The sequence below is a fragment of the Rhinopithecus roxellana genome, chromosome 17, assembly GCF_007565055.1.
Source record: "Rhinopithecus roxellana isolate Shanxi Qingling chromosome 17, ASM756505v1, whole genome shotgun sequence".
NCBI lineage: Eukaryota > Metazoa > Chordata > Mammalia > Primates > Cercopithecidae > Rhinopithecus > Rhinopithecus roxellana.
This window is the reverse complement of record NC_044565.1, coordinates 104,424,000-104,446,783: the sequence shown is the minus strand read 5'-3', so window position 1 is coordinate 104,446,783 and position 22,784 is coordinate 104,424,000. Positions and strand designations below refer to the sequence as shown.

The following is a 22,784-nucleotide window of genomic DNA, read 5'->3' as shown; positions in this document are numbered from 1 at the left end:
TCTCAAATATATATCTTTCTCAAAGTAGATATATCTACTGCTCCTAATAATCAGAAACATGCCTTTCACCTGCCTTAATCAGTATCCCTACAGCAGTATTCCCCAAACTATTGGATGGAAAACAAAATGGCAATATATGTTCGAGAGAGAGAGAGAGAGAAGAGAAGAGAGAGAATCTCCATGGTCAAATAATTTAGGGAAATGCTCATACTGCATGCTATATCCCACTCTTGAAGATTCTCAAAACACATTATATAGCACATTAAATGGTCTGAGAAACCTGTCATTATTTAATTCAGCATTTCTAGTCAGTGAATAACAGAAAAATCTATTTTTCACTAAATATCTCTTAATTTCTTGAAAAAACTAGTATTCCTTAAAACATAGGACATATATTCCCCACTACTATAACTGCCACTCAATGTAGAAGTGGCACACAAAAACTAAATGCAGAAATAATCACACCAAGCTGTAACCATGTTTTAAAATCTACACAGAGAGCTACTTATTCATGAGCAACTCCCTTCCAAGGCCTTGCATCACATTCTCCATGCCCACCAGCCAGTGGTACAGAATGCAATCACCTTTCAAATAATTCCCAAAGCAATGATTTTATCACAGAATACTCTGATACAAAGAACTTCTAAAGGAATCCTAATGTTCTGTAAAATTCAAACTCATCTCCCAACATGTCTGTTTCCCTCACTCACTGATAGTCTCAGAACCTAGTACAGTGCCTATGCAGACTAAGTGACCATGAATCCTTGCTCTAGGAATGAATGACTGAATGAACACTTCCATCATGTCCTCTCTTTCCTCATCTGATTCATCTTTTAATTCTTAGATACGTACAGTGTGTGTTCCAACTTCTACATCTCTGTTTATGTTACATGATCCCATATGCAACACCCTCTTCTCTACCTATTCAAATACTGATCATCCTTTCAAGTCCAGATTCAACCCAGACTGCTACATGGAGAATGGCCTCATCCTCCTCTGACCTCTTATCCCCTGACAGTCAGTACCAGAGAGTCTGATACTCACATTTCCTAAACTAGTTTCCATGTTGGTCTTACGTCTCAGTAAATGGCAAACTCCTTGAAATCTCAGACATGTTATAAACTACTTTTGTACATACTAGGATGCCAAGGTACATAAGGAGTATTCAATGGAAAAATTAAGAGTATATTTTATTTCAAAGTTCAATGTATAACAATAGCTGGAAATTCCTGAAATTTCCAAACTGTACGTTACTAAAATCAATAGTTACAAGGACTAGGTTCTGAATAAAGAAATATTATCCAAGTTCTAAAGAAACTGTTCCCTCTGGCTTTAACCTCTTTGACTCCATTTTCTCATTTGGAAAATAGTTCTGTGGTGTTTCTCTACAGGTACTGAATGAGCAAGAAATACTGTTTGTAAACCCCCTGATAAATGAAGACTTTATCTCATAGTCCTAGAAGCAATCCTGACGTCTTAAATTATGTAATCCTGGTATTACATTATATTAGTCTGGCTCATATAAAATGTAAGCTACAAAAATACCAAAGCTAAGAAAAAATATTTACTCATGCTTTTACTAAGATGCAGAAAGAGGATGCATGCATTGCCAAAATTCCATAGAACATGCTCAAACTAAAGCAACAATGTCTTAGTTATAAAAGAAGGCAATGGCCTGAAGCAGTACTTAGAAATAAAGATTACTTGGTCCTCGTAAGCATCAACATTTAAGAACACAATGACTAATTCCCACTTCAAGTTCATGAAAACATTTCTTTTTAAGAACTTCTTTTCAGTTAAAAACTTTATTTGTGGTTTTCCTACCTGTAATCTATGAACCTAAGAAAGAACAAAAACTTGAAACATGAAACTCTCTAGTAGGCCAAAGTGTCAGTATAGACTTAATTCTGACTTTAGGAACATCTCAACCAGGGTTACACAAAACTTGTACTTTACCTCTCAGTCTCCAAAAATACTCATTTATCTACTCTGCCTAAAGAGTAGATAAATGATTGAATGTTCATTCTACAAACAACTCTGGAAAATGCATGAATGACACTCCAGACTATATCAAAACACTGGAGCTCTTTACTTTCAAATCATTCATATTTATAATCCTATGATAATTAAAGTACCTCTTTAAGAAAATCAACTTCATATTTTAAACTAGAATCATCTGAATCCAAACTAGTATTATTGTTGCTAACAGAAACTTCATTTCTAAATAATCGGCTGATTTTTTAAAATGTTCTAGTTGAGTTTATTGTGAACTAAAAATAACCATTAAATTCTATCACCAGCACCAGCTCTGTGGCCTTGCACAAAATGCTTAACTTTTCTGCACCTCAATTTTCATATCTGCAAAATGAGAATGAGACTGGATGACTTCCTAGGTCCTCTTAAAGATAAAAACAAATAATAATAATGGTTATTAGTATCATTTTAATTGAAGATATCAATGAAAGATACAAGCACAGACTCTAAACAAGTTTAGGTTAAGTCTAGAGAAATCACATCATAAGCAAGAACTGTCATAAACCTCAAAATCCTCTATCAATAGCACCAAACTATTATCAAATATAAGAGTTTTATAGAGACAAATGTATAAAAAAAAAAAAAAGTTAACTTCTTGCTAGCAACATTGATATCCTTACTGGGGTAATTTCATTCATTCTCTACTTTCTAACCAGAAAACTAGGATTTCTACCTTCGTAGTTTTACGACATTCCTGGTTAATATTAGAAACCTTGAGCCTTGCTCCTCCCTCACCTCTGTCTACATGAGAACAGTGAGGGGCTCATTGAGGTAAGTAACATTCACGCACCAGAAAGTACACAATCCTTATTGTCTTTCATCATCCAGATAAAGAATCTTAAAGTCAACTCAAAACAAAATTCCCCTCTGGTCTGCTCCTACCTTTCCTGCTAAAATCAACCTACCATGTGGGAGATTTGAGATTATTGGGCAACATTCAGACTTTGGGTGAAGTGGCTAATTTCCCAGAGTCTGACAAAATAAAATCTAAAGCCAACTCCAAAAAGGTGACACCCTGCCCATGTGGGAATCCGTTGTTTGGTGTGTAACAGGATGTGCTTTGCAGATGAACTCACTTTGTGTTCTAGTTCTGCCACTTTCTGGCTGTATGGCCACAGGCAAGTAGCTAAACCTCACGAGCCTTAGGTTCCTCTTCTGTGAAACGAGAATGACACCACCTACCTCACAGAGCTGCAATTCCGGCTAAGTTAGACACGTACAAATGGTCTGGCATGGCCCATGCACTAAAGAAATGTTACCTTCCTTCACAACTTCTCCTGTCTTTCTATACAACTGAACAGAGACTCCACTACCACAGATAACTGCCATATTCTTCATCAGACTTGGAGTCCCCTAGGGCAGAGAGTATTTCTGATTTATCTTTGGATCCCAGTAACTAGCAGAAGGCCTGGCCCAGAGTAAAAACACAATAAATGCTTGTTCAGTGGAGAAAATTAGAACTGTTTGGGTTTCAGGATGTTAATATTACCTTGGCTGCACATGCCTGTAATCCCAGCACTTTGGGAGGCCAAGGCAGGCGGATCAAAAGGTCAGGAGTTCAAGACTAGTCTGACCAACATAGTGAAAACCCCATCTCTACTAAAAAAAAAAAATTGCAAAAAAAAGCCAGGTGTGGTAGAGTGTGCCTGTAATCCCAGCTACTCAGGAGGCTGAGGTAGGACAATCACGTGAACCCGGGAGGTGGAGGTTGTAGTGAGTTGAGATCCTGCCACTGCAGTCCAGCCCAGGCAACAGTGCGAGACTCCATCTCGGGATAAGAAAAAAAAAAAAAAAAAAATTACCCTGGCCACAGTCAACAGAAAATTCTGTTTTTCAATTTGGCCAAATAGGGCTTGCTACAAGCTACTATGTAGTTCAAAGCAAATAAGCTATTCTGAATTCTAATAATTACATTCTCTAAAATATGAAAACCCAATTGCTCTGCAGCTTTCAATTTTAGTTTTGAGAATTCAATTCTTTCCCAAACAATAGAGTGGGTAACCACAGAAACTTGTGGAATCTCTTTTCCTAGAAAACATGAAGAACAGGAGAGAAGCCAGTCTGTCTGGAAACTGCTTCAAAATCTCTCTATAAGCAGGATGCTGGACTGGATTAGATGCCCCTTGAAGGATCCTTCCAGATCTACACACCACTAAAATGCTAAGAAAAATATCTAAAATAATTCTCTATCACTTATACCCTGGAAAATAAAACAAATACAATTTAACATCTCCCAACATAGTCACTAGAAATAATTTTACTTGGATCTTCCCATGATTTTAGAAACACATTTTCTTCTTAAATTGTACTAAATTATCCTAAGCTATTAATTTGAATATGAGCTCTCTTTAATAAGATAGAACAGAGATTGTACTTAACAAAAGAAACAAGACTATTATTTTATTCCTCTTTCAATCTGCCTGTTTCCATGTACCCCAAATCTACTCATTTCCCAAAGCCTTGTAAAAAATACTACTTCCCCCCAACATATACTCCACTCAATTCTCCTGTTTATAAATTTCTAATGTGTTCATTACTCATACCACATCGTACAGGTGATTTTTATATGGTGTCTCTTATTTGTATCTGACTCACATGTAACAAGTTTTGTCTTCCTAACTGAACTGTAAACTCCTTGAGTAAGATTCAAGTTTTATATTCCTCATGTACTCCCCTATTATGTTAATACTGAGTTCATAAGTGCTTTCAAGTTCTCATTGGCTGATTTAAGGTGGAGAGAGCATGCAAAAGCTAGATGACGCTATACATTAAGCACCTGTATGAAGCTTTGACAAAGCAGGCACTTCAAGAAGTCAAAAATAAACCTTTTCTGATTGCTACATATTGACATGTGTCATTTAGCTAGGACTCACAGGTGAAAGTTAATACACACAGGTGCTAAAGGGAAAGACCTAGAGCTAAGCGCCATATTAGTTTAGCTCCTGTCCTATAAGAAATGAGGAGGTATGAAGGTGAGCCCACTCACATGGAGATGGAGACTAAGAAAGCATGCATATTGCACAGGCTGCAGAGCTTTGCTGGTTCTGATTTTACATAGAATCAGTTCTTCATTCTGTCAAGACAAGTCAGGCAGCAATAAACAGAAAGGAAAAGAGTTTTAAAAATTAAAATGTAGCCGGGCGCGGTGGCTCAAGCCTGTAATCCCAGCACTTTGGGAGGCCGAGACGGGCGGATCACGAGGTCAGGAGATCGAGACCATCCTGGCTAACACGGTGAAACCCCGTCTCTACTAAAAATACAAAAACTAGCCGGGCGAGGTGGTGGGCGCCTGTAGTCCCAGCTACTCGGGAGGCTGAGGCAGGAGAATGGCGTAAACCCGGGAGGCGGAGCTTGCAGTGAGCTGAGATCTGGCCACTGCACTCCAGTCCGGGCGACAGAGCGAGACTCCGCCTCAAAAAAAAAAAAAAAAAAAAAAAAAAATTAAAATGTAATAACATTATTTTAAAAGCACAAGTGAAACTTGTGTTTTCTCATTCTTTAAAATGCAAAAAAAAATCTAAAATAAGACTAATGGGTGTAAAAATTCAGTCATTACAAGTACACTCTACACACTTAAAAAGGATCCTCTGCTCCTCTGCTTCTTGTCTCTACTATGCAGCAGGGACTGTTCTATGGCACTGGGAATATATCATTTTACCAAACTTACAATGCCAGTAACATTATGTAAAGCTTTACTTTAGTATTTTAAAGACAGAAAAGACCTCAGGGATATTCCAAACCTTATTTTACAGAGAAGAAAACCAAAGCCCAGAGAGGTTGGCTACCTTGTCTCAGTTGATTATATTGGTTATATTGTAACAAACGTAGGAGTAGAAACCAGATTTCTTATTTCTCCTCTAGTAACGAAATTTACTTATTCATTAGGCAATTATTTCTATATGCCTTCTATATGCCAGATACTATGCTAGGCTCTGAGAACCCAAGAATGGTTAAGACACTGACCTTCTCCTCAAAAAGCATGGTCTTAAGAGCAAGACAATCAGATGAGTACAATCATAGAAGTGGTAACAGAAAGAAAAACCAAACTATATCTCTAATCGCCTAGGATTTCCAATATTTTAAAGAAAATGAACTTCCAATAGTTTGTTTTATCCTCACAATAGCCCTAGCGGTACACAGCACACATCTTACTATTCCTGGTACACAGATGGAGAAACTGAAGTGCAAAACGGATAAGGGGGCCTATTAAGTTCATCTCCAGTGGCAGTAAAATGCCTAGAAACCAGGTTTGTTTACTTCAAGTTAGACCTTTATTTCCCATTAGATGGAAAAAGCAGATGTTCTTTTTATGTTCAGTTCCCTCTGACCAAGAACACACATTTCCAAATTGCGAGCAGGACAATCTATGGTTGTGAAAGGAAACAACTGACTTGTGAGGTGTGTCACCAGCTGAGGTTAGTTATCCAATCGGTAAGTAACCAACCAAGACATCATTATTACTAGCCTTTTTAAAGTGCCCATTATGTACACAGAACAGACGAAAAAGGTCCTTCCTTCAGGAAGTTAATATTGTAAGGAACAGGCATATAAACATTTCAACAAAAAGTGACATAATTAAACAAACTACAACTAAAAGAACCATTACAAGCAACTGCAAATTTAAGACACTAAAGGTTTTGCAAAGCAAACCTAATGGGAGCTGCCAAGAAATATATCTTCATGGGTTAAACAGGGAACAGAAGCCTTGTATGCATAATGGTCCATACCGATCTTCAGATTACTAAAATTAAAAGCTCTCACCAAAAACATTCTTCACATTTAAAAACTTAACTGTCTCATTCCTATTTCCTTTTTTCTAGAAACCTTATATAAAAAACTAAAATTGTATGGTGTTACTGCCATATTCTTCTACTCTCAGATACAACCTAAATGAGGTTTTCTCATTTTCTGATCATTTTCTCCTACACATAGTAAAATTTATATGTATTTATACATACATTCAATAATCACTTCATAAAAAACAAAAAAAATTCTTCAAGTTCAGTTTTAAACATTAATTTTACTTGTTTGATCACTTCATATCATATTTTATTTATACCATGTTTATCAAGGCCTTATAACATGACCCAACTGTTTTAAACTATGGCACACTGGAGAATTATTAACAAAATAGACAAAGCTAAGGAGAAACAAATATTAGTGATTTCAAGTTAGTGACAGGAAGAATATCTTTAAGAACAGGCTAAAAAATAAAAATTATAATCATCCTTCCAAAAGAGTAATGTTTTATTTATTTAAAAAATATTACTCAGTTAAAAAAAAATTGAAAAGCTCTCTGGTATCACCTGAACATGCTCAAGGGATTTATACTTACAGCCAGTTACCTTCCTTTTAAATATCTGGTGAATGTTACAGGGTGACAAGAAGTAATTTAAATGATAATTCGGAAATACCACAGTAGGTTTCATTAGAATTATCACCAGTACATCACAAAATGATTTCCTATTTTTTTAATTCCTAAGATTTAGTTCCATCACACAAAAATGCATTTCAATAAACATTAGCTTAAAACTTAAATATGAAGCATAATGACTTTTTTAGTTAAGAAGGGAATAAGGCTTTGAATATAACTCTAGATCTTCAAGAGAAAGACCACTGGGCCAAACTGGATCCTAAATAAAATTAAGGAAGTAATTAAACGTGCAGCAACAGTGACATCTAGTGTTAGCAATTGCAAGCCAATTAGATTACTATTAAATCCTCTTAAGTGCTAAAGAACAACTATTCAAAGCTTTTCTTCTTTAAAAACAGACAGATCTTGTGCATTTTTATCTAAAAACTACCCAAAATCAAAATGGTTCCACAGGTTTCTTTCCAGGCATAACAAAAAAGCTGTTTTGTTAAGACAAAAACAAATTAGAGGGTAAACATAAAACTAAAGACCAAAAGTAAAAAGCGCTGTTTATTACTTGTAGTTAACACCTATAGGTGTTCCTCTTAGTACCAGAGTTTAATGCAAAGGTAATCTGAGAGATGTTCTAATGAGAGGATCATAAACATTTAAACTTCCACCTATAAAATTAAAGATATTATACAAGCTAGGATAATACATACAAGCAAAGTTAGGACATTTCAGGAATACTTAAAGAAGATGCAATTTAAAAAAAACAAAAAACAAAAAACAAACTAGCTTTGCACAGAGAAACAGGCTCTACATTTCACCCCTTGCTACCTTGCTAAATTTTTGTTGCTTTGAAAGGTCCACTTACTGGTATTTTTTGCCCAAGGGTTTATAACTTGGCAGCATAGGCTAATTCATTATAGTATTTTTATAGTCTTACGATCTAGATGAATCTGTAATAGTAGGCACAATTTCAAAAATTGTTTTTGGCCAGGACAATATTGTATTTTTTAAAAAAGTAAAGTCAGCCTTAAATGGAGCTTACCTATTTGTTTTGGAAAGTTCATCCTTTGCCCTTTTAACTCCAAAAATTCTTGTGATCAAGGCACTAAAGAGAAGTGTGGATGAATTTCGCACCTAATGTACAAATGAAAACACAATAAGGGTTAAATATTCTTGGCATGAAACCAACATTTACAATATTCAAACTAGATGATTCAAAATCATTACCTAACTGGCCAGTATGAGGCTAAAAAGATATGTCTGTGTTCATAAAATAATTTTTAAAAAAAATTTACTTAATGTAATCTATTCAATGACTTAAATTGAGCTCTACAACCCAATCACATGCACAAACATAGCCTCCCCATATTTCTAATATTATCATCAACAGTTTTCATTATATCTCTGCACTTGGAGCATCAAATAACACTTCTTTTTTAAAAATTCATTTTTCCATATTCTTCCTGACAATGAAAATCCCAGTAAAACGTCAGCTCTTTCCACTTATTTTCTGAAATCCTTTTACCTATGAGAAAATACTTATAAAACCTAACTTCAAAGAACCAGGCACAGTGACTTACACCTATAATCCCAGCTACTTGGGAGGCTAAAGTGGAAGAAGTGCTTGAGGCCAGGAGTTTGAGACCTTTGGGCAATATAGTGAGACCCCACCTCAAAAAATATATATATATACATTTTTTTAGAGTTTTTTTTTTTTTTTTTTTTAAGAGCCATGGCACATGCCTATAGTCCCACGTAGTCAGGAGGCTGAGGAAGGAGGATTGCTTAAGCCTAGGAGTTAAAGGCTGCAGAAAGCTATGACTGTGCCACTGTGCTCCAGCCTGGGCAAAAGAGTGAGAACCTGTCTTTAAAAAAACAAAAACAAAATCCAAAAATCCTAACTTCAAAGAATCCAGGTAATTAATATGGCCAAGAAAATAGTTAACATCCAAAATGTTGCTTATCAGCTTCACAATGCAAGTAACTTATCAAGTAATTTCAATACTGAAATTATCTGATAACTTAGTAAAGAGGCAGGAATTATCATGAATAAACACAAATTATTTCTCCAAGATGATAATAATCTTTTCCCTATCTTTTTCCAACCAATGTGTCAAGATGCTTTGGAAGATCATAAAAGGGTCTTGACTTTCGGCACTACAGGATTCCTCAATTACTCTGTCAAATCAGTGTAGAGATGTATACGTACTCACTTTGCTACAGTGTGTAAGGCCCTATACCAGCACCATGGATAAGATCCAGAAACAGAAAACACATACTTACTGATATTACAGACCTTATACTCTAAGTAAGTGACATAACCATATGGTGTGCTAAATAGCAATATAAGTAGAAAGATCACTAAAAGTAACAATGTTAAGATTTAGAAAACAGCTTCCTGAAAGCGCTGCCCTTAGAGTCACAAGCTCAAATGCCCACAGGAACAGTGAGCAACAGAGGCAGCAATGTACTTTGTCTAATGCAGTCAGTGTCAGCTGAGTTGCTGCCATGAGGAAATATAAGTTCAGTTTTGCCAGATCTTCTGCTTTTTCAAGAGAAGCCAGAAACCCTGGTTTTTATGTGAAATCTATTTTGAAATGCTGGCAGGAAATTAAAGGAAAAAAAAAAAAACCACAAAACTCACCATGAAAGCCAAATAAAACAGTGGTGGGCTAGTTTGTCCTACTGGCCACCAGTCTGTAATCTCTCCTCTAGAAGCCAAGAACTGACTCAAGTCATGCATGGTAACCATAGAAGTAAACTTTACAGATATACTGGCATAATTCATACCAAAGCTTCAATAAAACCCTAAAACTGAAAAGATCCACTTATGTTCATTCAAGAGTCATCAAACATCCATGGAGGCCCTACTATGTGCCCTGCCTAATTTAATCCCCAAACAACAAATCAATCCATGCTGTTACTTTATCAATATAATCTCTGCCCTCGTTCAGGTCTGGATTATCTTCTACCTGATCTAGTGAGGTAGTTTCCAAAGACTTTTAGGTCTAAGATGACTTGGTAAAGACATCTGGAACCTTCTCTCTTCTTAGAAATCACACAAAAACACAAAAAGAAAAGGAAAACAGAAACACACACTCCATATTGCCCTAAGCCATACTTTCTGACAAAGGCTGCCAGATGCAGTAAAATTAAAACAGGAGTGCCTGGAGATGTTGAGAAATGCACACCTTAAACAAAACTGTAGAGGACCATTTTACAAAGTGAATGGGCACCCTCAGAAACAAAACTCTGATTCAACAGACTGATGGCAGGAGACACATAATGTCTTTTTAGTAATATTAAGATGGACCAGATGGTTCCAATCCTATCTGCCTGACCCATCCTGATATGGTCTGAATGTTTGTGTTCCCCCAAAATTCCTATGTTGAAATTTTAACCTCCAAGGCGTTAGGTGGTGGAGGCCTTTGGGAAATAATTAAGTCATAGGGGTAGAGCTCTCATGAATGGGATTAGTGCCCTTATAAAAGAGACCCCAGTGAGCTGCCTCACTTCTTCCACCATGTGAGGACACGGCTAAAAGGTGCCATCTATGATCAGAAAGTAGGCCTTCACCAGACACTGAATCTGCCAGCATCCTGATCTTGGACTTCCCAGCCTCCAAACTGTGAGACATAAATTTGTGGTATTTTGTTATAACAGCCCAAAGGGACTAAGATATCCCTTATAAAGTGTCCTCATTAGCAATCAGTGATGATCATTACCTTTTCCACTAGGTGTAGCAAAATCACGATATTCTATAGGCCTTCTGCATTAATCATTTACATCCTCAGAAAAACTTTTTTTTTAAAAGCTTTTCCTCATCTGCTATTTGGTTACCCTGTTCATAAGTTAGTAAATAATTATTTCCATATATTGACCATTTTAAGAATAATTAGTTCATGCCACACCAACCTCCAAACATGACTGAATGATTTTGTTTTAAAACCATTTTTAAATTACTTTTTAAAATTGAGGTATAATTTATGCATCATAAAATTTACTATTTTAAAGGAAGCTATTCAGTGGTTTTTTACCATATTCACAAAATGTGAAGCTATCACAACTAAATTCCACAATATTTTCATTACCTCAAAATGAAACTTGGTAGCCGTTAAGTCGTCACTCCCTATTCTCCTGCAGTAGGAAAGCACAATCTACTTTCTGCCTCTATAAACTTGCCTTTTCTGGATACTTCATATACATGGGATCACATGATATGTGGCCTTTTATGTTTGGTTTCTTTCACTTAGCATAATGTTCTCAAGGTTCCCCCATGCTGTAGCATGTATCAGTATGTTATTCCTTTTTACGGCTGAGTAACATCCCACTGTATACATATACCATATTTTAAAAGTCTGTTCTTCATTTGATGGACATTTGGGCTATTTCCAATTTGGAATATTATGAATAATTTTGCTAAGAATATTCATGTACAAGTTTTTGTGTGAACATGTTTTCATTTCTCATGGCTATACACCTAGAAGTGGTATAGATTGGTCATATAGTAACTCTATGTTTAACCTTCAAAAGAACTGCCAAAGTGGTTACACCATTTCATAGTCTCACTAGCAATGTATAAGGGTTCTGATTTCACCAGTTCTCCAATTTCTCCACATCCTCCCCAATACTAGTTATTTTCCATGAATTTTACTTTAGTGGGCATGGAATGGTAACTCATTGTAGCATTTCCCTAATGACTAATGATGTTAAGTATCTTCTTGTGTGCTTACTGGCCATCTGCCTAACTTTTTTGGAGATACATATTATTTGTCCATTTTAAAATTGGGTTGTCGGCCGGGCGCGGTGGCTCAAGCCTGTAATCCCAGCACTTTGGGAGGCTGAGACGGGCGGATCACAAGGTCAGGAGATCGAGACCATCCTGGCTAACACTGTGAAACCCCGTCTCTACTAAAAAATACAAAAAACTAGCCGGGCGAGGTGGCGGGCGCCTGTAGTCCCAGCTACTCGGGAGGCTGAGGCAGGAGAATGGCGTAAACCTGGGAGGCGGAGCTTGCAGTGAGCTGAGATCCGGCCACTGCACTCCAGCCTGGGCGACAGAGCGAGACTCCGTCTCAAAAAAAAAAAAAAAAAAAAAAATTGGGTTGTCTTTTATTATTGAGTTCTGGATACTCCACTCTTATCAGATATATAATTTGCAAATATTTTCTCCCATTCTGTGGGTTGTCTTTATACTTTCTTGATTGTGTCCTTTGAAAAATATTTTTTTTTCTTGATGCTGGTTAAGTTTTATTTAAAAAAACAATTTTTTTTTTTATTTTTTAAACTTAGCGACAGCTTCATGCTCTGTTGCCCAGGATGGAGTGCAGTGGTGTAATCATAGCTCACTGCAGCCTTGAATTCCTGTGGTCAAACAATCCTCCAGCCTCAGCCTTCTGAGTAGCTGGGACTACAGCTGCATGCCACTATGCCCAGCCATCTGATTTTGTTCAAGTCCAATTTATCAATTTTTTTCGTTGCTTGTACCTTAGGTGTCATATCTAACTAAATGTTACCTAATCCAAGGCACAAAAATTTATACAGGTCCTCTTGTAAAAGTTTTATAGTTTTAGCTTTTACATTTAGGTTTTTAATACATTTCGAGTCATCTGAATATGGTATGAGATGGGGATCACATTCATTCTTTTGCATGTGGATATCCAGTTGCCCGGTACCATTTGTTGAAGGTTATTCTTTCTCCACTGAATTGTCTTGGCACCTTTGTTTATTAAATGTGGAGGTTTATTTCTGTACAATCAATCCTAATATGCTGATTTATATGCCTATCCTTGATCTGCAAAAAAAAAAAAAAAAAAAAAAAAAGCCAGAAGGGATTTAACAGAGGTTGTGCTGAATCAATAGATTAATTTGGGGAATATGTCATGTTAACAACAGTGAGTCTTCCAGTGATGAACACAGGAGATCTTTCCATTTATTTAGGCCTATAATTTCCTCAAAAAATGTTTGAAAATTTTCAGTGAACAACTCTTGCAGTTCCTTTGCTAAATTTATTCCTAAGTATTTTATTCTTTTTGATGCTATTATAAATGAAACTGTCTTCTTAATTTCATTTTTAGATTTTTCATTGCTAGTGTACAATTTCTGTATGATGACCTTGTGCCCTGAAACCTTGCTAATAGACAAGCTTTAATTTGCGTGTGTGTGGATTCCTTAGGATTTTCTATATTTAAGATCATGTTATCAGAAAATAGGGATAGTTTTGCATCTTCCTTTACAAACTGGGTAACTTTTATTTTTTATTCTTCTCTAGTTGGCCTACTAGAACCTCCAGTACAGTGTTGAATATGAGTGACGAGAGTGGATTTCCTTGTCTTGTTCCTGTTTAGAGAGAAAGTTTTCAGTCTTTTACCATCAAGTATACTGTTGGCTATGCATTTTCCATTGAGGTTGAGAAATTTCCCTTCCATTCTTAGTTTCTTTTCACATAAAACAGCACTGGATTTTGTCAAATGCCTCTTCTGTATCTGCTTAATCACGTGGTTTTTGTTCTTTAGTCTATTCACATGGTATACTACATTACAACGGTCCTTCTCGTCTGCAGTTTTGCTTTCTGTGGTTTCAGTTACCTGTGGTACAGTACACTAAGGTATTTTGAGAGAGATCACATTCACTTAACTTTTATTATGGTCTATTGTTATAATTGTTATCTCTTATGATATCTAATTTATAAATTAAACTTTATCACAGGTATGTATGTATAGGAAAAAGCATAATCTAGAGTTTAGTACTAACCACGGTTTCAGGCATCCACTGGGGGTCTTGGAATACATCCTCCTCAAATTTGAGGAGGGGACTACTGTAATTGATTTTTGTAGGTTGAAAAATACATACTCTGTTTTAGAACTGTGTAAGTCATACAGAAGAACATTTAAAAGACTTATTGTAAATATAGAGCAAAATAACTAGCATGAAAGCCTACTTCCTACTTAAGACAGAAGAGTGTCCCTTAGATTTCTGTGTGATAGTATGAATGGTTCAAGGATATCTGTTTCAGGTATTGCTTTTTATGTTTTAGTATTTCATCCATATTTTCTGTTCCATCCACTATAAATAAAGTTAACGAGGAGACTGAAGTAGACAAAGAAATGAGAAAGAGGATGTGACTAACAAACTGCATTATCGACTCCTAATTCACTGACAATAAATGCTAATATGAATCATTGATAGCAATCTTAATATGAGTAATACAAAAGGTCTTTAACAGGGCTAATGTATTTTGAAAAATTCATAGTAGTAATGGCAATAAAAACATGTCCCTTTTTGGAAGGATGGATGGAAAACATTAGGTTGATGCAAAAGTAACCGCGGTTATTGCCATTAATAAGTAAAAAGGAGAGTAAAGACAGAAAAGGGTAAGTAGTAGTAAAGTTAAAAATGGAGAAATGATAATAGTTGTAATGAACCATGAAATGATGCTGTGGTCAACAATGGACCACATATTTAATGATCATCTCATATGATTATAATACCGTATTTTTACTGTACTTTTTCTATGTTTAGATATCCAAATAATTATTACTGTGTTACAACTGCCCACATACTCAGCATGGTAGCATACTCAGTATAGGAGCATGCTGTACAGTTTGTAGCCTAGGAATAATAGGCTATATCATACAGCCTAGGGGTGGAGTAGGCTATACATCTAGGTTTGCGCATGTATACGATATGATGTTCACACGACAATGAAATCCCCAAACAACAGATTTCTCAGAATGAATTCCTGTCGTTAAGTAATGCATGATTTTAATCCCAGCTAAAATCCATCCTTCTCACAAGGGAAACACTTCCTGCTCCTGACCTCCTTCTCCATCAAGCCCTGAATATATGGTTGATAGGAACCTGGAATTCAACTGCAAACAACTCTTATCAAAATTTTTCTCTTCTATTCACAGAGTGTATAACTTTTTCTTTCCTTTCTTGCATGAAAAAGCTTTCATGTAGACTTGTTTAAGATACAGAAGAGGCTGGGTACAGTGGCTCACGCCTGTAATCTCAGCACTTTGGGAGGCCGAGGAAGATGGATCACTTGAGGTCAGGAGTTCGAGACCAGCCTGGCCAACAGGGTGAAACCCCATCTCTACTAAAAATACATCTGTAAAATGAGGATTATAACAGAACCTACCTGGATAACAGAACCTACTAAGATAATCAATGCTATGTAAATTATGCCAGGTACATGAGAAATACTCAATAAGACAGCCATTATTATGATTATGTGTAATCTATCCTTGTATTTCTAGTGCTTAATAAAACATCTACAATATATTAAGTAGATATGTCTAATGCCGAAAATGTTTACATAATACATTTCTCTGTATTTTAAAAATGCTTACTAGGTAGCAAAGTTTGAGAGATCTGTATGGTTTCAATACAAAAGACTAAGGAATCTGTAAAAACAAATTAAATATATACATGAATGCTTTCTCAAAAATGTTTCTTTACTGCAAGTTAAAATTAAGTTCATTTTACATGTGTGTTTTCCCTAACTTATCAGGAAAAACAATTAAGTCAAAAGTACAGATGTAGCCAGCTTTAAGCACAGTTATATTCCTAAGAGGATGTGTACAAATCCAAGTTCTGCAAATCAAACCATATTTCGCATGCACTAAGGAAAAAATTACACTTAAAATCACTTCAACAGAGAATGCTTTCGTAAATTGCTTTTGTAAGTGAATACTTCTCCACATCCATTAAGTAGGTTGACTTATAAATTTTATCTTAGATTAGACTTTTATACAGCAGAAAATATAACCATTGATAATATTAAGTAACAGTGTTGATCATTATAGCTATGATTATTTATTTCCTCTAGCAAAGCAAACTAAATAGAAATGTTTCCTTCATAAAGTGTTAAAAAGGAAGATCCCAAGAAATGAAATTATTAGTATTATGAAATCAGAAAGAAAATAAAAGCACTTATATATATATTTATGTAGCCTTTTGTGGATATGTATGCATACATGTACTATGCACATGTAAAGCCCACACATAAAAAAAGAGAAAGAAAAAGAATCAGAATGCTTGTATCTGTATGGTAATTTAATAGGTGACTTTTACCGTTTTTATTATGCTTTCCTTTATTTTCTTTTTTTTTTTTTTTTTTTTGAGACAGAGTCTCGCTGTGTCACCCAGGCTGGAGTGCAGTGGCGCGATCTTGGCTCACTGCAAGCTCCGCCTCCCGGGTTCACGCCATTCTCCCGCCTCAGCCTCCGAGTAGCTGGGACTACAGGCACCCGCCACCACGCCCGGCTAGTTTTTTTTTGTATTTTTAGTACAAACGGGGTTTCACCATGTTAGCCAGGATGGTCTCGATCTCCTGACCTCATGATCCACCCGCCTCGGCCTCCCAAAGTGCTGGGATTACAGGCTTGAGCCACCGCGCCCGGCCTGCTTTTATTTTCAAAATTTCTGCAGTGCACATGTATTACTGTTTAGGGTCTCAAAAAATAGTCTTTTCAAAAAAAAAAGAATCACTCATTTCTGATAGTTTCAATTTTACTAAAAAGTTGGACGAATCACCAGGCTTCACTCTCTGAAAGTCCTTTCATAGAAAATATTTCTTGGTTCATCTGGAACTAATGGCTTGAAGAAAGCAATATTGGTATTTCTGATAATCACTTTTATGATCTCCAGTATTCCTGATGGTCAAGCCACATTCCTACCTCTCTGACTCTACTGACATCATAAAGGCACTGCTCTACTTCCTGTAAGTGTAAAAGGTAAACTCTGTGACCTCAAGAGTAGTTATGCAATGCTCTTAGACAGAATTCCAGAAGTGTGTATCTCTTACAGGAAGATGCACAATTTTCTAGGCAAGAGTTGGCAACCTCAAAGGATTCCTCTTCACAATGGGAGTCTGTGCCTTTGGCTTCCACTGCAAAATACTTACTCTCAATTAGAGGCTTATCATACAGGTAAGAAATGGTTTGTGCAGCTTACTAACTGGAAAGCCTGACTTTCTAGTAAATACTCCACTCTGCAGGCAATGTATTAAGATCTAGCTTCTTTTCTCCTCTCCCTTTGCCAGACTTTTTACTTTAAGCCATATTTCAAGCATCTATAAACCAGAGGTTATTCTCCTTATTCTAGAAGACACAATGATATAGGAAAACAAACTATAATGTTTCTCCTAGAAATCATAAGAAAACACATGAAACAATTGTACTGGGTATTGTCCACTATCTTTAAGATTTTGAATCAAGATGCTTCTGGACAGTGACCATATTACAAAAGAAAATGCGACTCACTATTTAACCTCTTTCATTTCAATGTTTTGCGAGTGTCTGTTTTTTCAACTTTTGATGGAGTTTATTTGTAGCACTAACTCAACACACTAATACTTAGACTCCACAGCATCCAAAATACAGACACATTTAAATACTCAGAGTTGTTTTGTTTCCAGATCAACATAATTAATCATGAGGGAAATGCAAATCAAAATCAGAATGAGATGCCACTTCACATCCATTAGGATGGCTACTACCAAAAAAAAAGATAACAAGTATTGGTAAAGACGTAAAGACACTGGAACTTGTGCATGGCTGATGGGAGTATAAAATGGTGCTGCTGCTGGGGAAGAAGTTTGTTCATTCCCCAAAAAGTTAAACATGGAATTACCATAATGATATACCCAAAAGAACTAAAATGACTCAGATAATTTGTACATTAATATTCACTGCAGCATTATTCATCATAGCCAAAAAGTGGAAACAACCTAAATGTCCATCAACAGATGAATTTGGATAAAGAAAATGTGGTAGCTCAACATCACCGATGATTAGAGAAATGCAAATCAAAACCACAATGAGATACCATCTCACACCAGTCAGAACGGCAATTACTAAAAAGTCAAGAAACAATAGATGCTGGTAAGGCTGTGGAGAAATAAGAGCACTTTTACACTGTTGGTGGGAATATAAACTAGTTCAACCATTGTGGAAGACAATGTGGTGATTCCTCAAGGATCCAGAACCAGAAATACCATTTGACCCAACAATGCCATTACTGGATATATACCCAAAGGAATAAAAATCATTCAACTATAAAGATACATGCAACATATGTTTATTGCAGCACTATTTACAATAGCAAAGACATGGACCCAAACCAAATGCCCATCAATGATAGACTGGATAAAGAAAATGTAGTACATATACACCATGGAATACTATGCAGCCATAAAAACGAATGAGATCATGTCCTTTGCAGGAACATGGAAGAGGCTGGAAGCCAGCATCCTCAGCAAACTAACACAGGAACAGAAAACCAAACACTGCATGTTCTCACTCATAATTGGGAATTGAACAGTGAGAACACATAGACACAGGAAGGGGAACAACACACACCAGGACCTGTTGGAGGCAGGAAGGGAGGGAGAACATCAGAACAAATAGCTAAGGCGTGTGGGGCTTAAAACCTAGATGACAGGCTGGGCGTGATGGCTCACGTCTGTAATTCCAACACTTTGGGAGGCCAAGGTGTGCAGATCACGAGGTCAGGAGTTCGAGACCAGCCTACCTAACATAGTGAAACCCTCTCTCTACCAAAAATACAATAATTAGCTGGGTGTGGTGGCACGTGCCTGTAGTCTCAGCTACTTGGGGGGCTGAGGCAGGAGAATCACTTGAACCCGGGAAGCAGAGGTTGCAGTGAGCTGAGATCACACCACTGTACTCCAGCCTGGGTGACAGAGTGAGACTTCATCTCAATTAAAAACAAACAAACAAAAAACCTAGATGACAGGTTGGTAGGTGCAGCAAACCACCATGGCATGCTTGTATCTGCGTAACAAACCTGCACATTCTACACATGTATCCTGGAGCTTAAAGTAAAATAAAAATTAAAAAAAGAAAATGTGGGATGTGTGTATACCGTGTATACTGATAAAACAACACACACACACACCCTACCCCCACCGCACAGTATGGATCAACCTTTCATATACTACATGAAAGAAGCCAATAACATAAGGACAAATATTGTACAATTCCATTTACATGAGGTATGACACCAGGCAAATCCATAGAGACAGAAAGAACAGAGGTTACTAGGGGTGAGGGAGATGAGAGATGGGAGTTAGTGTTTAATGAGTACAGAGCTTCTGCTCGGGATGATGAAAATGTTCCAGAAAAGCACAGTGCTGATAAACGTTGTTGTGAATGCACATAATGCCACTGCATTGTGTATTCTTAAAAACAGCTAAAGTGGTAAATTAGAAAGAATATAACTGGCTGTTTAAAGAAAAATAACAATGTAGAGTGAGTTTACAACATACATGAAAGTAAAATGTGTAACAATAACAGCACATAAACTGGGAGGAGAGAAACAGAAGTGCACTATTATTAAGTTCTTAAACTTTAAGTGACATAGTGTAAGATCACTTGAGGGTAGACTGTGATAAGTTAAAGATACATACTATCTATCATACATACTATCATACATACTATCATACATAGTATCATACATACTAAAGCTATCACTAAAGTAAAAAAAATTTAAAAAAAACAAAGAAAGATGGTTAATCAGCCAACAAATGAGTGAAAATGGAACCATGAAATATCAACAATAAAAAATGTACCTTGATCCAAAGATTTCTAAGAAACTTCACGGTAAAGGGCAGGAAATATTTTTTATCATCCAGTGAAAGATTAGTTTATTAAAACCTACTCAGAAGCATAATTAAATCAATGAAAATGAATAGTAACAGCACTTACTGCCCAGACCGGTGATGTAAAACCCAGAATTGCAGCCTTAGCTCCATCAGCAACATAAGGAATAATATTTTCTCCCAGGCGTGTATCTCTGAACAACGCTCTAAGGATATTTAAAGCATGAACCTAAAACAAGAAGTTCAAAATTAGTTGTAGGTTGAAAACCATGGCAATTCTAAATCTACACGTATACAATAGCACAGCCTCAAAACAAAGAATTTACTGAATTACAAGCAATGGATAATTCACAAATGAAACAGCAGATGTAATAAAACACATCCAGTAACTGATAAACCATTTTACAAAAAATTAGTAAGATTCAAACAATGCTATAAAAAAGCTTGGTCCAATGCACATATGTAGAAGCCTGCACCTAAATACAGAGACATGTTATTTTCACACACACACGAAACATTTATTTTCTAAAATCTCTCAAACTTAGCCACAAATAAAGTCTCAACAAATGCCAAGTAATTAATAACTTATAGATTATGCTCTGATCACCATGGAATTAAGAAACTTAAAAAAAAAAAAAAACCTTTATTTTTTATTTTATTTTATTTTTTTAGATGGAGTTTCACTCTTGTCGCCCAGGCTGGAGTACAATGATGTGGTCTCGGCTCACTGCTACCTCCACCTCCCAGGTTCAAGCGATTCTCCTGCCTCAGCCTCCCGAGTAGCTGGGATTACAGGTGTGTGCCATCATGCCCGGCTAATTTTTGTATAATTAGTAGAGACAGAGTTTCAACATGTTGGCCAGGCTGGTGTTGAACTGCTGACCTCAGGTGATCCACCTGCATTGGCCTCCCAAAATGCTGGGATTATAGGCGTGAGCCACTGCACCTGGCCTAAAAAATGCTTTTAAAATTGGCACATTTTCAAACACATTAAACACTGGTCAAAATTTTTTTTTAATATTTTGAAGATGCTACCTACATGCCAATACTTGTAGGATGCAGTTTAAGTGAAATTAAAAAAAAAAAATGTATATCTCAAATGCTTCTATTTTTTTAAATGACTAGAATGATTGTGGTAAGTGACCAATTAAGTCAACAGAAAGAGAACAATAAACTTGAAACACAGAAAGAAAATAAAAATTTAGGGCAGAAACTTTTAAAATAGCAAAGATACAACTAAGAGCATTAACAAACCCAAAAGCTGATTCTCTGAAACAGAAATAAACCTCTGACAAGACTAACTAAGAACAGAGGAGAGAAAGAAGGCACAAATAAATAAAAAATATTATGAAGGAGTTTGAAGCTACAGTGAGCTATGATAGCACCACTCCACTCCAGCCTGACTGACAGTACAAGATCCTGTCTCTAAAATAAAAAAATAATAATAATGTATGGTCTCATTTATGTAAAACTCAAAAAACAGAAAAAAATAAAACTAGAGGGTTGGAAGTTAGGCTAGTGGCTACTCTTGGAGAGAAGGGTGTGGACTGGAAGAGAGCAAGAGTGGGGCTTTCAGTTGCTAGAAATGTTCTGTTTCTTGATGACTGTACAAATGTGTTCACTTTGTGAAACTGTACTGAGGTACACATATGATTTGTACACTTGTCTGTATATGTACTATAATTCCATCAAAAGATGCATATTTAAAAAAATAGGACAGAAACAGCATGAAAAGGAAAACCACAGGCCAGTCTCACTCACAAAACCAGTGAGAGATGCAAGAATGCAAAGATAATATTAAATTGAAAAAATCAATACAATTCATGACATCTGCAAATTCTAGAAGAAAATATATTTATCTCAAAAGATGCAAAAATATTCAATAAAATTCAATTTCCTTAATAAGATAATGGGTAGATTAAAAATTGCAGCAAATTGATCAGAAACAACCTAAGGATGCCTGTTATCTCTCTTTCTATACCAAACTGTACTACAGGTTCCAGCAGCAAAGTACAATAAAAACTGTTTTTAAAAAACTAAAAATTAGAAAGTTAAAACAAACTTAGCATTATTTGTCAAAGACATAAAACAAATCCAAAAGAATTTAGAGATAAGTCATTTGGTGTATTACAGCAATTCTGATAGGCTGCTGAATACAAGCACGATAATAATCCAAAAATTAACTGCAATCTTCTCAAACAGCAACAGATAATATAATATTTTAAAAATACCATTCATAATTGCAAAAAAAAAAAGACATTAGAAATAAATCTCAAAAATAATCTGTAATACTTTTATGGGCTGGGCATGGTGGCTCATGCCTGTGATCCCAGCACTCTGGGAAGCTGAAGCAGGTGGATCACCTAAGGTCAGGAGTTCAAAACCAGCCTGGCCAACATGACAAAACCCTGTCTCCACTAAAATAAAAAAATTAGCCAGGTGTGGTGGTGCACGCCTGTAATCCCAGCTACTCAGGAGGCTGAGGCAAGAGGGTTGCTTGAACCCAGGAGGCGGAGGTTGCAGTAAGCCGAGATCGTGCCACTGCACTCCAGCCTAGGCAACAAGAGCAAAACTCCCAAATAAATTAATACGTTTAAATTCTAACCAAAATTCCAAAAGGGTTTTTTATTGAGTTTAACAAGCTAATTTTAAATTTTTTATAGAAGAGCAATAGGCCAAACATAGCCAAAAAAAGATTCAACTTGCCAGATATTATAACTTTTTATAAAGACACAATAATTAAAATAGTGGTTTTAG

At 36.1% G+C, this 22,784-nt stretch overlaps 1 protein-coding gene across 7 annotated transcripts in view; it reads right to left on the bottom strand.

The window, feature by feature from the left end:
- The window catches only part of THADA (THADA armadillo repeat containing), a 349,614-nt gene that overhangs the window by 239,292 nt on the left and 87,538 nt on the right, over positions 1–22,784 (bottom strand). For all 7 annotated transcript variants that reach the window (XM_030921220.1, XM_030921218.1, XM_030921223.1 and 4 more), the window contains 2 exons: positions 20,134–20,256; positions 8,442–8,533 (listed from right to left, as the gene is read on the bottom strand). In XM_030921220.1, the coding sequence (XP_030777080.1) occupies positions 8,442–8,533; positions 20,134–20,256 (215 nt within the window). The remainder of the gene's footprint in view (positions 1–8,441; positions 8,534–20,133; positions 20,257–22,784) is intronic.